Genomic DNA, 16,133 nt, shown 5'->3' on the forward strand with positions numbered 1-16,133 from the left:
ATCTTCCCATCTGGCTGTTTCCTGTTTTCTCTATCGTTCATCTGGCTGTTTCTTTTATCCTCCCTTCTGTCTGTTTCCTCTATCTTCCCACTGGTCTATTTTCTGCTTCCTCTATCTTCCCATTAGTCTGTTTCCTGCTTCCTCTATCTTGCCATTGGTCTGTTTCCTGCTTCCTCTATCTTCCCATTGGTCTATTTCCTGTTTCCTCTATCTTCCCAGCTGTTTCCTTTATCTTACCATCTGTCTGTTTCCTCTATCTTCCCATTGGTCTATTTCTTTTTTCCTCTATATTCCCATCTGTTTGTTCCCCGTTACCTCTGTTTTCCAATTTATAAGTTTCCTTCATCTTCCCCTCTGGCTGTTTTCTCTATCGTTCATCTGGCTGTTTCTTTTATTCTCCCTTCTGTCGGTTTCCTTTATCTTCCCACTGGTCTATTTCCTGCTTCCTCTATCTTCTCATTGATCTATTTCCTGCTTCCTCTATCATCCCACTGGTCTATTTCCTGCTTCCTCTATTCTCTCATTGATCTATTTCCTGCTTCCTCTATCTTCCCATTGGTCTATTTCCTGTTTCCTCTATCTTCCCAGCTGTTTCCTTTATCTGCCCATCTGTCTGTTTCCTCTATCTTCCCATTGGTCTATTTCTTTTTTCCTCTATATTCCCATCTGTTTGTTCCCCGTTCCCTCCGTTTTCCAATTTATCAGTTTCCTTCATCTTCCCCTCTGGCTGTTTTCTCTATCGTTCATCTGGCTGTTTCTTTTATTCTCCTTTCTGTTTGTTTCCTGTTCCTTTTACCTTCTGATCTATTTCCTGTTTGTCATTTTGCCACCTGTCTTTTTCCTTCATTTTTCCTATCTGTCTGTCTATCTTCCCATGTCTGTGTCCTTCATCTTAACATCCATCTGTTTCCTTTATCAGCCCCCCAGTCTTCCTCTAAGTTTCCATCTGACTGTGTCCTATATCTCTACCTTCCCATATGTTTCCTGTTCCATCCATCTTCCCATCTGTCTGTGTCCTGTTCCTTCTACTTTCCCATCTAATTCCTCTTCCCTCTATCTGCCCAACTGCCTGTTTCCTGCTCCCTCCATCTTCCCATCTCTCTGCTTCCTCAATGCTTCCATCTGACTGTGTTCTGTTCCTTCTACCCTCTCATGTATTTCCTGTTTCCTCCATATTCCCATCTGTCTGTTCCCTCAATATTCATATCTTTCTGTTTCTTTTATCTTCCAATCTATCTGTGTCCTGTTCCTTCTACCTTCCCATCTATTTCCTGTTTCTTCCATCTTTCCATCTGTCCGTTTCCTTTTTCCTTTATTTTACCATCTGTCTGTTCCTCTATCTTCCTATTCTATCTATCTCATGTGTTTCCTATTCCCTCCATCTTCATATCTTTCTATTTCCTGTTTAATCTGTCTTCCCATTCTTACAATTTCTCTTCCAGCCCTGTCCCCAAAGTATTCATTGAACTACTACCCCCTGCCTATCAGCCCTCACCTTTAGTTACAGAGCTACTACCCCCTGCCTATCAGCCCTCGCCTTTAGTTACGGAGCTACTACCCCCTGCCTATCAGCCCTCACCTTTAGTTACAGAGCTACTACCCCCTGCCTATCAGCCCTCACCTTTAGTTACAGAGCTACTACCCCCTGCCTATCAGCCCTCACCTTTAGTTACAGAGCTACTACCCCCTGCCTATCAGCCCTCACCTTTAGTTACAGAGCTACTACCCCCTGCCTATCAGCCCTCACCTTTAGTTACAGAGCTACTACCCCCTGCCTATCAGCCCTCACCTTTAGTTACAGAGCTACTACCCCCTGCCTATCAGCCCTCACCTTTAGTTACAGAGCTACTACCCCCTGCCTATCAGCCCTCACCTTTAGTTACAGAGCTACTACCCCCTGCCTATCAGCCCTCACCTTTAGTTACAGAGCTACTACCCCCTGCCTATCAGCCCTCGCCTTTAGTTACAGAGCTACTACCCCCTGCCTATCAGCCCTCCCCTTTAGTTACAGAGCTACTACCCCTGCCTATCAGCCCTCGCCTTTAGTTACGGAGCTACTACCCCCTGCCTATCAGCCCTCACCTTTAGTTACTGAGCTACTACCCCCTGCCTATCAGCCCTCACCTTTAGTTACAGAGCTACTACCCCCTGCCTATCAGCCCTCACCTTTAGTTACAGAGCTACTACCCCCTGCCTATCAGCCCTCACCTTTAGTTACGGAGCTACTACCCCCTGCCTATCAGCCCTCCCCTTTAGTTACAGAGCTACTACCCCCTGCCTATCAGCCCTCCCCTTTAGTTACAGAGCTACTACCCCCTGCCTATCAGCCCTCACCTTTAGTTACAGAGCTACTACCCCCTGCCTATCAGCCCTCACCTTTAGTTACAGAGCTACTACCCCCTGCCTATCAGCCCTCACCTTTAGTTACAGAGCTACTACCCCTGCCTATCAGCCCTCACCTTTAGTTACTGAGCTACTACCCCTTGCCTATCAGCCCTCACCTTTAGTTACAGAGCTACTACCCCCTGCCTATCAGCCCTCACCTTTAGTTACAGAGCTACTACCCCCTGCCTATCCGCCCTCACCTTTAGTTACAGAGCTACTACCCCCTGCCTATCAGCCCTCACCTTTAGTTACAGAGCTACTACCCCCTGCCTATCAGCCCCTCACCTTTAGTTACGGAGCTACTACCCCCTGCCTATCCGCCCTCACCTTTAGTTACAGAGCTACTACCCCCTGCCTATCAGCCCTCACCTTTAGTTACAGAGCTACTACCCCCTGCCTATCAGCCCTCACCTTTAGTTACAGAGCTACTACCCCCTGCCTATCAGCCCTCACCTTTAGTTACAGAGCTACTACCCCTGCCTATCCGCCCTCACCTTTAGTTACTGAGCTACTACCCCCTGCCTATCAGCCCTCACCTTTAGTTACGGAGCTACTACCCCCTGCCTATCAGCCCTCACCTTTAGTTACAGAGCTACTACCCCCTGCCTATCAGCCCTCACCTTTAGTTACAGAGCTACTACCCCCTGCCTATCAGCCCTCGCCTTTAGTTACAGAGCTACTACCCCCTGCCTATCAGCCCTCACCTTTAGTTACAGAGCTACTACCCCCTGCCTATCAGCCCTCACCTTTAGTTACAGAGCTACTACCCCCTGCCTATCAGCCCTCACCTTTAGTTACAGAGCTACTACCCCCTGCCTATCAGCCCTCACCTTTAGTTACAGAGCTACTACCCCCTGCCTATCAGCCCTCACCTTTAGTTACAGAGCTACTACCCCCTGCCTATCAGCCCTCACCTTTAGTTACAGAGCTACTACCCCCTGCCTATCAGCCCTCACCTTTAGTTACAGAGCTACTACCCCCTGCCTATCAGCCCTCACCTTTAGTTACTGAGCTACTACCCCCTGCCTATCAGCCCTCACCTTTAGTTACAGAGCTACTACCCCTGCCTATCCGCCCTCACCTTTAGTTACAGAGCTACTACCCCCTGCCTATCAGCCCTCACCTTTAGTTACAGAGCTACTACCCCCTGCCTATCAGCCCTCACCTTTAGTTACAGAGCTACTACCCCCTGCCTATCAGCCCTCCCCTTTAGTTACAGAGCTACTACCCCCTGCCTATCAGCCCTCACCTTTAGTTACAGAGCTACTACCCCCTGCCTATCAGCCCTCACCTTTAGTTACAGAGCTACTACCCCCTGCCTATCAGCCCTCACCTTTAGTTATTGAGCTACTACCCCCTGCCTATCAGCCCTCACCTTTAGTTACAGAGCTACTACCCCCTGCCTATCAGCCCTCACCTTTAGTTACAGAGCTACTACCCCCTGCCTATCAGCCCTCGCCTTTAGTTACAGAGCTACTACCCCCTGCCTATCAGCCCTCACCTTTAGTTACAGAGCTACTACCCCCTGCCTATCAGCCCTCACCTTTAGTTACAGAGCTTACTACCCCCTGCCTATCAGCCCTCACCTTTAGTTATTGAGCTACTACCCCCTGCCTATCAGCCCTCACCTTTAGTTACAGAGCTACTACCCCCTGCCTATCAGCCCTCACCTTTAGTTACAGAGCTACTACCCCCTGCCTATCCGCCCCTCACCTTTAGTTACAGAGCTACTACCCCCTGCCTATCCGCCCTCACCTTTAGTTACGGAGCTACTACCCCCTGCCTATCAGCCCTCACCTTTAGTTACAGAGCTACTACCCCCTGCCTATCAGCCCTCACCTTTAGTTACAGAGCTACTACCCCCTGCCTATCAGCCCTCACCTTTAGTTACAGAGCTACTACCCCCTGCCCTATCAGCCCTCACCTTTAGTTACTGAGCTACTACCCCCTGCCTATCAGCCCTCGCCTTTAGTTACGGAGCTACTACCCCCTGCCTATCAGCCCTCACCTTTAGTTACAGAGCTACTACCCCCTGCCTATCAGCCCTCACCTTTAGTTACAGAGCTACTACCCCCTGCCTATCAGCCCTCACCTTTAGTTACAGAGCTACTACCCCCTGCCTATCAGCCCTCACCTTTAGTTTACAGAGCTACTACCCCCTGCCTATCAGCCCTCACCTTTAGTTACAGAGCTACTACCCCCTGCCTATCAGCCCTCACCTTTAGTTACAGAGCTACTACCCCCTGCCTATCAGCCCTCACCTTTAGTTACAGAGCTACTACCCCCTGCCTATCAGCCCTCACCTTTAGTTACAGAGCTACTACCCCCTGCCTATCAGCCCTCACCTTTAGTTACAGAGCTACTACCCCCTGCCTATCAGCCCTCACCTTTAGTTACAGAGCTACTACCCCTGCCTATCAGCCCTCACCTTTAGTTACAGAGCTACTACCCCCTGCCTATCAGCCCTCACCTTTAGTTACAGAGCTACTACCCCCTGCCTATCAGCCCTCACCTTAGTTTACAGAGCTACTACCCCCTGCCTATCAGCCCTCACCTTTAGTTACAGAGCTACTACCCCCTGCCTATCAGCCCTCGCCTTTAGTTACAGAGCTACTACCCCCTGCCTTATCAGCCCTCGCCTTTAGTTACGGAGCTACTACCCCCTGCCCTATCAGCCCTCGCCTTTAGTTACAGAGCTACTACCCCCTGCCTATCAGCCCTCACCTTTAGTTACTGAGCTACTACCCCTGCCTATCAGCCCTCACCTTTAGTTACAGAGCTACTACCCCTGCCTTCAGCCCCCTTTTAGTACAGAGCTACTACCCCCTGCTATCAGCCCTCACCTTAGTTACAGAGCTACTACCCCCTGCCTATCAGCCCTCACCTTTAGTTACAGAGCTACTACCCCTGCCTATCAGCCCTCACCTTTAGTTACAGAGCTACTACCCCTGGCCTATCAGCCCTCACCTTTAGTTACAGAGCCTACTACCCCCTGCCTATCAGCCCTCACCTTTAGTTACAGAGCTACTACCCCCCTGCCTATCAGCCCTCACCTTTAGTTACAGAGCTACTACCCCTGCCTATCAGCCCTCAGCCTTTAGTTACAGAGCTACTACCCCCTGCCTATCAGCCCTCACCTTTAGTTTACAGAGCTACTACCCCCTGCCTATCAGCCCTCACCTTTAGTTACAGAGCTACTACCCCCTGCCTATCAGCCCTCACCTTTAGTTACAGAGCTACTACCCCCTGCCCTATCAGCCCTCACCTTTAGTTACGGAGCTACTACCCCCTGCCCTATCAGCCTCCCTTTTTACAAGCTACTACCCCTGCCTATCAGCCCTCCCTTTAGTTACAGAAGCTACTACCCCTGCCTATCAGCCCTCACTTTAGTTACAGAGCTACTACCCCTGCTATCAGCCCTCACTTTAGTTACAGAGCTACTACCCCCTGCCTATCAGCCCTCACCTTTTAGTTACAGAGCTACTACCCCCTGCCCTATCAGCCCTCACCTTTAGTTACAGAGCTACTACCCCCTGCCTATCAGCCCTCACCTTTAGTTACAGAGCTACTACCCCCTGCCTATCAGCCCTCACCTTTAGTTACGGAGCTACTACCCCCTGCCTATCAGCCCTCACCTTTAGTTACAGAGCTACTACCCCCTGCCTATCAGCCCTCACCTTTAGTTACAGAGCTACTACCCCCTGCCTATCAGCCCTCACCTTTAGTTACAGAGCTACTACCCCCTGCCTATCAGCCCTCACCTTTAGTTACAGAGCTACTACCCCCTGCCTATCAGCCCTCACCTTTAGTTACAGAGCTACTACCCCCTGCCTATCAGCCCTCACCTTTAGTTACAGAGCTACTACCCCCTGCCTATCAGCCCTCACCTTTAGTTACAGAGCTACTACCCCCTGCCTATCAGCCCTCACCTTTAGTTACAGAGCTACTACCCCCTGCCTATCAGCCCTCACCTTTTAGTTACAGAGCTACTACCCCCTGCCTATCAGCCCTCACCTTTAGTTACAGAGCTACTACCCCCTGCCTATCAGCCCTCACCTTTAGTTACAGAGCTACTACCCCCTGCCTATCAGCCCTCACCTTTAGTTACAGAGGCTACTACCCCCTGCCTATCAGCCCTCACCTTTAGTTACAGAGCTACTACCCCCTGCCTATCAGCCCTCACCTTTAGTTACAGAGCTACTACCCCCTGCCTATCAGCCCTCACCTTTAGTTACAGAGCTACTACCCCCTGCCTATCAGCCCTCACCTTTAGTTACAGAGCTACTACCCCCTGCCTATCAGCCCTCACCTTTAGTTTACAGAGCTACTACCCCCTGCCTATCAGCCCTCACCTTTAGTTACAGAGCTACTACCCCTGCCATCAGCCCTCACCTTAGTACAGCTACCCCCCTGCCTATCAGCCCTCACCTTTAGTTACAGAGCTACTACCCCCTGCCTATCAGCCCTCACCTTTAGTTACGAGCTACTACCCCTGCCTATCGCCCTCACTTTGTTACGAGCACCCCCTCAGCCCTTTATTACAGAGCTTACTACCCCCTGCCTATCAGCCCTCACCTTTAGTTACAGAGCTACTACCCCCTGCCTATCAGCCCTCACCTTTAGTTACAGAGCTACTACCCCCTGCCTATCAGCCCTCACCTTTAGTTACAGAGCTACTACCCCCTGCCTATCAGCCCTCACCTTTAGTTACAGAGCTACTACCCCCTGCCTATCAGCCCTCACCTTTAGTTACAGAGCTACTACCCCCTGCCTATCAGCCCTCACCTTTAGTTACAGAGCTACTACCCCCTGCCTATCAGCCCTCACCTTTAGTTACAGAGCTACTACCCCCTGCCTATCAGCCCTCACCTTTAGTTACAGAGCTACTACCCCCTGCCTATCAGCCCTCACCTTTAGTTACAGAGCTACTACCCCCTGCCTATCAGCCCTCACCTTTAGTTACAGAGCTACTACCCCCTGCCTATCAGCCCTCACCTTTAGTTACAGAGCTACTACCCCCTGCCCTATCAGCCCTCACCTTTAGTTACAGAGCTACTACCCCCTGCCTATCAGCCCTCACCTTTAGTTACAGAGCTACTACCCCCCTGCCTATTCAGCCCTCACCTTTAGTTACAGAGCTACTACCCCCTGCCTATCAGCCCTCACCTTTAGTTACAGAGCTACTACCCCCTGCCTATCAGCCCTCACCTTTAGTTACAGAGCTACTACCCCCTGCCTATCAGCCCTCACCTTTAGTTACAGAGCTACTACCCCCTGCCTATCAGCCCTCACCTTTAGTTACAGAGCTACTTACCCCCTGCCTATCAGCCCTCACCTTTAGTTACAGAGCTACTACCCCCTGCCTATCAGCCCTCGCCTTTAGTTACGGAGCTACTACCCCCTGCCTATCAGCCCTCACCTTTAGTTACAGAGCTACTACCCCCTGCCTATCAGCCCTCACCTTTAGTTACAGAGCTACTACCCCCTGCCTATCAGCCCTCACCTTTAGTTACAGAGCTACTACCCCTGCCTATCAGCCCTCACCTTTAGTTACAGAGCTACTACCCCCTGCCTATCAGCCCTCACCTTTAGTTACAGAGCTACTACCCCCTGCCTATCAGCCCTCACCTTTAGTTACAGAGCTACTACCCCCTGCCTATCAGCCCTCACCTTTAGTTACAGAGCTACTACCCCCTGCCTATCAGCCCTCACCTTTAGTTACAGAGCTACTACCCCTGCCTATGCCCCCTTTAGTTACAGAGCTACCCCTGCCTATCACCCTCACCTTAGTTACAGAGCTACTACCCCCTGCCTATCAGCCCTCACCTTTAGTTACGGAGCTACTACCCCCTGCCTATCAGCCCTCACCTTTAGTTACAGAGCTACTACCCCCTGCCTATCAGCCCTCACCTTTAGTTACAGAGCTACTACCCCCTGCCTATCAGCCCTCACCTTTAGTTACAGAGCTACTACCCCCTGCCTATCAGCCCTCACCTTTAGTTACAGAGCTACTACCCCCTGCCTATCAGCCCTCACCTTTAGTTACAGAGCTACTACCCCCTGCCTATCAGCCCTCACCTTTAGTTACAGAGCTACTACCCCCTGCCTATCAGCCCTCACCTTTAGTTACAGAGCTTACCCGGCCTTAGGCTACCCCCTGCCTATCAGCCCTCACCTTTAGTTACAGAGCTACTACCCCCTGCCTATCAGCCCTCACCTTTAGTTACAGAGCTACTACCCCCTGCCTATCAGCCCTCACCTTTAGTTACAGAGCTACTACCCCCTGCCTATCAGCCCTCACCTTTAGTTACAGAGCTACTACCCCCTGCCTATCAGCCCTCACCTTTAGTTACAGAGCTACTACCCCCTGCCTATCAGCCCTCACCTTTAGTTACAGAGCTACTACCCCCTGCCTATCAGCCCTCACCTTTAGTTACAGAGCTACTACCCCCTGCCTATCAGCCCTCACCTTTAGTTACAGAGCTACTACCCCCTGCCTATCAGCCCTCACCTTTAGTTACAGAGCTACTACCCCCTGCCTATCAGCCCTCACCTTTAGTTACTGAGCTACTACCCCCTGCCTATCAGCCCTCACCTTTAGTTACAGAGCTACTACCCCCTGCCTATCAGCCCTCACCTTTAGTTACAGAGCTACTACCCCCTGCCTATCAGCCCTCACCTTTAGTTACAGAGCTACTACCCCCTGCCTATCAGCCCTCACCTTTAGTTACAGAGCTACTACCCCCTGCCTATCAGCCCTCACCTTTAGTTACAGAGCTACTACCCCCTGCCTATCAGCCCTCACCTTTAGTTACAGAGCTACTACCCCCTGCCTATCAGCCCTCACCTTTAGTTACAGAGCTACTACCCCCTGCCTATCAGCCCTCACCTTTAGTTACAGAGCTACTACCCCCTGCCTATCAGCCCTCACCTTTAGTTACAGAGCTACTACCCCCTGCCTATCAGCCCTCACCTTTAGTTTACAGAGCTACTACCCCCTGCCTATCAGCCTCCCTTTTACGGCTACTACCCCTGCATCCCCACTTTAGTTTACAGAGCTACTACCCCCTGCCTATCAGCCCTCACCTTTAGTTACAGAGCTACTACCCCCTGCCTATCAGCCCTCACCTTAGTTACAGAGCTACTACCCCCTGCCTATTCAGCCCTCACCTTTAGTTACAGAGCTACTACCCCCTGCCTATCAGCCCTCACCTTTAGTTACAGAGCTACTACCCCCTGCCTATCAGCCCTCACCTTTAGTTACAAGCTACTACCCCCTGCCTATCAGCCCTCACCTTTAGTTAGAGCTACTACCCCCTTGCCTATCAGCCCTCACCTTTAGTTACAGAGCTACTACCCCCTGCCTATCAGCCCTCACCTTTAGTTACAGAGCTACTACCCCCTGCCTATCAGCCCTCCCCTTTATTACAGAGCTACTACCCCCTGCCTATCAGCCCTCACCTTTAGTTACAGAGCTACTACCCCCTGCCTATCAGCCCTCACCTTTAGTTACAGAGCTACTACCCCCTGCCTATCAGCCCTCACCTTTAGTTACAGAGCTACTACCCCCTGCCTATCAGCCCTCACCTTTAGTTACAGAGCTACTACCCCCTGCCTATCAGCCCTCACCTTTAGTTACAGAGCTACTACCCCCTGCCTATCAGCCCTCACCTTTAGTTACGGAGCTACTACCCCTGCCTATCAGCCCTCACCTTTAGTTACAGAGCTACTACCCCCTGCCTATCAGCCCTCACCTTTAGTTACAGAGCTACTACCCCCTGCCTATCAGCCCTCACCTTTAGTTACAGAGCTACTACCCCCTGCCTATCAGCCCTCACCTTTAGTTACAGAGCTACTACCCCCTGCCTATCAGCCCTCACCTTTAGTTACAGAGCTACTACCCCCTGCCTATCAGCCCTCACCTTTAGTTACAGAGCTACTACCCCCTGCCTATCAGCCCTCACCTTTAGTTACAGAGCTACTACCCCCTGCCTATCAGCCCTCACCTTTAGTTACAGAGCTACTACTCACCTTTAGTTTACAGAGCTACTACCCCCTGCCTATCAGCCCTCACCTTTAGTTACAGAGCTACTACCCCCTGCCTATCAGCCCTCACCTTTAGTTACAGAGCTACTACCCCTGCCTATCAGCCCTCACCTTTAGTTACAGAGCTACTACCCCCTGCCTATCAGCCCTCACCTTTAGTTACTGAGCTACTACCCCCTCCTATCGCCCTCCCTTATACAGTACCCCCTGCTTCAGCCCCCTTTAGTTACAGAGCTTACTACCCCCTGCCTATCAGCCCTCACCTTTAGTTACAGAGCTACTACCCCCTGCCTATCAGCCCTCACCTTTAGTTACAGAGCTACTACCCCCTGCCTATCAGCCCTCACCTTTAGTTACAGAGCTACTACCCCCTGCCTATCAGCCCTCACCTTTAGTTACAGAGCTACTACCCCCTGCCTATCAGCCCTCACCTTTAGTTACAGAGCTACTACCCCCTGCCTATCGCCTCACCTTTAGTTACTGAGCTACTACCCCCTGCCTATCAGCCCTCACCTTTAGTTACAGAGCTACTACCCCCTGCCTATCAGCCCTCACCTTTAGTTACAGAGCTACTACCCCCTGCCTATCAGCCCTCACCTTTAGTTACAGAGCTACTACCCCCTGCCTATCAGCCCTCACCTTTAGTTACAGAGCTACTACCCCCTGCCTATCAGCCCTCACCTTTAGTTACAGAGCTACTACCCCCTGCCTATCAGCCCTCACCTTTAGTTACGGAGCTACTACCCCCTGCCTATCAGCCCTCACCTTTAGTTACAGAGCTACTACCCCCTGCCTATCAGCCTCACCTTTAGTTACAGAGCTACTACCCCCTGCCTATCAGCCCTCACCTTTAGTTACAGAGCTACTACCCCCTGCCTATCAGCCCTCACCTTTAGTTACAGAGCTACTACCCCCTGCCTATCAGCCCTCACCTTTAGTTACAGAGCTACTACCCCCTGCCTATCAGCCCTCACCTTTAGTTACAGAGCTACTACCCCCTGCCTATCAGCCCTCACCTTTAGTTACAGAGCTACTACCCCCTGCCTATCAGCCCTCACCTTTAGTTACAGAGCTACTACCCCCTGCCTATCAGCCCTCACCTTTAGTTACAGAGCTACTACCCCCTGCCTATCAGCCCTCACCTTTAGTTACAGAGCTACTACCCCCTGCCTATCAGCCCTCACCTTTAGTTACAGAGCTACTACCCCCTGCCTATCAGCCCTCACCTTTAGTTACAGAGCTACTACCCCCTGCCTATCAGCCCTCACCTTTAGTTACAGAGCTACTACCCCCTGCCTATCAGCCCTCACCTTTAGTTACAGAGCTACTACCCCCTGCCTATCAGCCCTCACCTTTAGTTACAGAGCTACTACCCCCTGCCCTATCAGCCCTCACCTTTAGTTACAGAGCTACTACCCCCTGCCTATCAGCCCTCACCTTTAGTTACAGAGCTACTACCCCCTGCCTATCAGCCCTCACCTTTAGTTACTGAGCTACTACCCCCTGCCCTATCAGCCCTCACCTTTAGTTACAGAGCTACTACCCCCTGCCTATCAGCCCTCCCCTTTAGTTACAGAGCTACTACCCCCCTAGGCCCTATTCAGGCCCTCACCTTTAGTTACAGAGCTACTACCCCCTGCCTATCAGCCCTCCACCTTTAGTTACAGAGCTACTACCCCCTGCCTATCAGCCTCACCTTTAGTTACAGAGCTACTTACCCCCTGCCTATCAGCCCTCACCTTTAGTTACGGAGCTACTACCCCTGCTATCAGCCTCCCTTTGTACGAGCTACACCCCTGCCTATCAGCCCTCCCCTTTAGTTACAGAGCTACTACCCCCTGCCTATCAGCCCTCACCTTAGTTACAGAGCTACTACCCCCTGCCTATCAGCCCTCACCTTTAGTTACAGAGCTACTACCCCCTGCCTATCAGCCCTCACCTTTAGTTACAGAGCTACTACCCCCTTGCCTATCAGCCCTCACCTTTAGTTACAGAGCTACTACCCCCTTGCGCCTATCAGCCCTCACCTTTAGTTACAGAGCTACTACCCCTCTGGCCTATCAGCCCTCACCTTTAGTTACAGAGCTACTACCCCCTGCCTATCAGCCCTCACCTTTAGTTACAGAGCTACTACCCCCTGCCTATCAGCGCCTCACCTTTAGTTACAGAGCTACTACCCCCTGCCTATCAGCCCTCACCTTTAGTTACAGAGCTACTACCCCCTGCCTATCAAGCCCTCACCTTTAGTTACAGAGCTACTACCCCCTGCCTATCAGCCCTCACCTTTAGTTACAGAGCTACTACCCCCGCCTATCAGCCCTCACCTTTAGTTACAGAGCTACTACCCCCTGCCTATCAGCCCTCACCTTTAGTTACTGAGCTACTACCCCCTGCCTATCAGCCCTCACTAGTTACAGAGCTACTACCCCCTGCCTATCAGCCCTCACCTTTAGGTTACCCCCTGCCTATCAGCCCTCGCCTTTAGTTACAGAGCTACTACCCCCTGCCTATCAGCCCTCGCCTTTAGTTACAGAGCTACTACCCCCTGCCTATCAGCCCTCCCTTTAGTTACAGAGCTACTACCCCCTGCCTATCAGCCCTCGCCTTTAGTTACAGAGCTACTACCCCCTGCCTATCAGCCCTCGCCTTTAGTTACAGAGCTACTACCCCCTGCCTATCAGCCCTCGCCTTTAGTTACAGAGCTACTACCCCCTGCCTATCAGCCCCTCGCCTTTAGTTACAGAGCTACTACCCCCTTGCCTATCAGCCCTCACCTTTAGTTACAGAGTACTACCCCCTGCCTATCAGCCCTCACCTTTAGTTACAGAGCTACTACCCCCTGCCTATCAAGCCCTCACCTTTAGTTACAGAGCTACTACCCCCTGCCTATCAGCCCTCACCTTTAGTTACAGAGCTACTACCCCCTGCCTATCAGCCCTCGCCTTTAGTTACAGAGCTACTACCCCCTTGCCTATCAGCCCTCACCTTTAGTTACAGAGCTACTACCCCCTGCCTATCAGCCCTCGCCTTTAGTTACAGAGCTACTACCCCCTGCCTATCAGCCCTCACCTTTAGTTACAGAGCTACTACCCCCTGCCTATCAGCCCTCACCTTTAGTTACAGAGCTACTACCCCCTGCCTATCAGCCCTCGCCTTTAGTTACAGAGCTACTACCCCCTGCCTATCAGCCCTCGCCTTTAGTTACAGAGCTACTACCCCCTGCCTATCAGCCCTCGCCTTTAGTTACGGAGCTACTACCCCCTGCCCCTCAGCATTTGCCCCTGAGCAGCCTCCCCCTCCATCATATCTTTCCAAATCCCCTGATTATTTTATCCCCCTCAATGTCTCCTCACCCCCCGTTTCCTCCTCCCTCCCTTCTGCTCTCTAGATGCTAACGATGCATTTTTTTCCCTGTCTCTCTCATTAATCTTAACGAGCAGCATAGAACTAATTAGCTTCTCTCTCCCCACTCCTTAAATAAGCTGTTAAGAGGAGAATTCCGTCATTGCAGCTGTATTAATGGTGGGTTAAGGGAGCGGTGTTTGGAGCAGGAGCAATGTTCCGCAGGGTTAGGTGGCGGCTGCAGAGAAAGGGTTAATACCTTGCATGCAGGTAATCGCCAATTGATCGCTAAAGGGAAAATATACTCTATTACTATTTATTTGCTCTTTAACAGACCAGACAGCATGAGGGTAAGGCTCACTGTGAGAGCAGAACGTCCCTGTTTGCATTTATCTGTATGAGTGGGAGATGCCATATTGCTTGACTGCAGATATGAATCCAATGCAGCTAAAGAGCAATGCTTCAGGCAACGGGGCAGCTTCTGCTCATCCCAGGATTATACTGCTACAAGCTGTGCCCTCATAGTGTGCTGAGTGTGTTAAACAGGGATAAATGCACAAAACCCCCACAGGGTATACTTCCCCTTTAAAATAAAGTGACTTTCCCCCATCTGACACAAACCGGACTACAGGAGTTCATTTCCTTACAAGCAAGTGACAACATTAACTGTGCACATAGTACTAATATATATATATAATAAGAATAAATAATGAATTCATGCAAAAAAACCCCAAAAAACGGAAGTAGAAGTAAAAAAAAAAAATAATCAAGAAAGTGGATCAAATCTACCTTCGTCTGGAGTGTGTTGCGCTTTTCTGGGGTCCTCCCGGGATTTGGAAATGGGACCTGGAGGTTCGAGGCGGAAAAAAATATAGAAAAAAAAATAATGATAAAAAAAAAGAAAAAAAGACAAAAAAAAAGATAAAAAATAACCGAGGGAGAGAGAGAAAGGGGGAAGAGAGAAAGAAAAAAATACGTTCAAGAAAAGTTCATGGAAAAAACAGTTTGCGTTACTAGCGGTGTCGCTGCAAAAACACTAATACATTGATACATGGGGCGCATGGAACCTTATGGGGGGCAACGAGAAACGGGGGGACACACCCAACCCAACGTCCCCTTCCATGTAAAGTGTAAGTACAACCAACACTCCCATTGGCTCTTCATTTTCCATTCATTTAAATCACACATCCCTATAACCCCTTCTACTACTCCATTAAACCCCTCCCTATAACTCCTCCCACTGCTCCATATACCCCTCCCTATAACTCCTCCCATTGCTCATATAACCCTCCCTACAACTCCTCCTATTGCTCCATATACCCCTCCCTATAACTCCTCTATTGCTCCATATACCCCTCCCTATAACCCCTCCCATTGCTCCATATACCCCTCCCTATAACTCCTCCCATTGCTCCATATACCCCTCCCTATAACTCCTCCCATTGCTCCATATACCCCTCCCTATAACTCCTCCCATTGCTCCATATAACCCTCGCTATAACTCCTCCCATGGCTCCATATACCCCTCCCTATAACTCTTCCTATTACTCCTAATACTCCTCCCTATAACCCCTTCTACTACTCCATTAAACCCCTACCTATAACTCCTCCCATTGCTCCATATACCCCTCCCTATAACTCCTCCTACTGCTCCATTTACCCCTCCCTATAACTCCTACTATTACTCCATATACCCCTCCCTATAACTCCTCCTATTGCTCCATATACAACACCCTATAACCCCTTCTACTACTCCATTAAACCCCTCCCTATAACTCCTCCTATTGCTCCATATACCCCTCCCTATAACTCCTCCCACTGCTCCATATACCCCTTCCTATAACTCTTCCCATTGCTCCATATACCCCTCCCTATAACCCCTCCCATTGCTCCATATACCCCTCCCTATAACTCTTCCCATTGCTCCATATACCCCTCCCTATAACTCCTCCTATTGCTCCATATACCCCTCCCTATAACTTCTCCCACTGCTTCATAAACCCCTCCCTAAAACTCCTCCCACTGCTCCATATACCCCTCCCTATAACTCCTCCTATTGCTCCATATACCCCTCTCTATAACTCCTCTATTGCTCCATATACCCCTCCCTATAACTCCACCCATTGCTCCATATAACCCTCGCTATAACTCCTCCCATTGCTCCATATACCCCTCCCTATAACTCCACCCATTGCTCCATATAACCCTCGCTATAACTCCTCCCATTGCTCCATATAACCCTCCCTATAACTCCTCCTATTGCTCCATATACCCCTCCCTATAACTTCTCCTGCTGCTTCATAAACCCCTCCCTAAAACTCCTCCCACTGCTCCATATACCCCTCCCTATAACTCCTCCT

General features: G+C 50.5%; 1 protein-coding gene across 2 annotated transcripts in view; it reads right to left on the reverse strand.

Moving 5' to 3' along the window:
- nlgn2 (neuroligin 2) overlaps positions 1-16,133 on the reverse strand; it is a 101,544-nt gene that overhangs the window by 9,744 nt on the left and 75,667 nt on the right. Inside the window, exon 3 of one of the 2 annotated variants that reach the window (XM_031899641.1) lies at positions 14,563-14,619. The exons of the other annotated variant lie outside the window; for it this stretch is intronic. Within the exon in view, the coding sequence (XP_031755501.1) occupies positions 14,563-14,619 (57 nt within the window). The remainder of the gene's footprint in view (positions 1-14,562; positions 14,620-16,133) is intronic. 2 annotated transcript variants of the gene reach the window in all.

This window comes from Xenopus tropicalis, chromosome 3 (genome assembly GCF_000004195.4).
Source record: "Xenopus tropicalis strain Nigerian chromosome 3, UCB_Xtro_10.0, whole genome shotgun sequence".
In the NCBI taxonomy this organism is placed as follows: Eukaryota; Metazoa; Chordata; class Amphibia; order Anura; family Pipidae; genus Xenopus; species Xenopus tropicalis.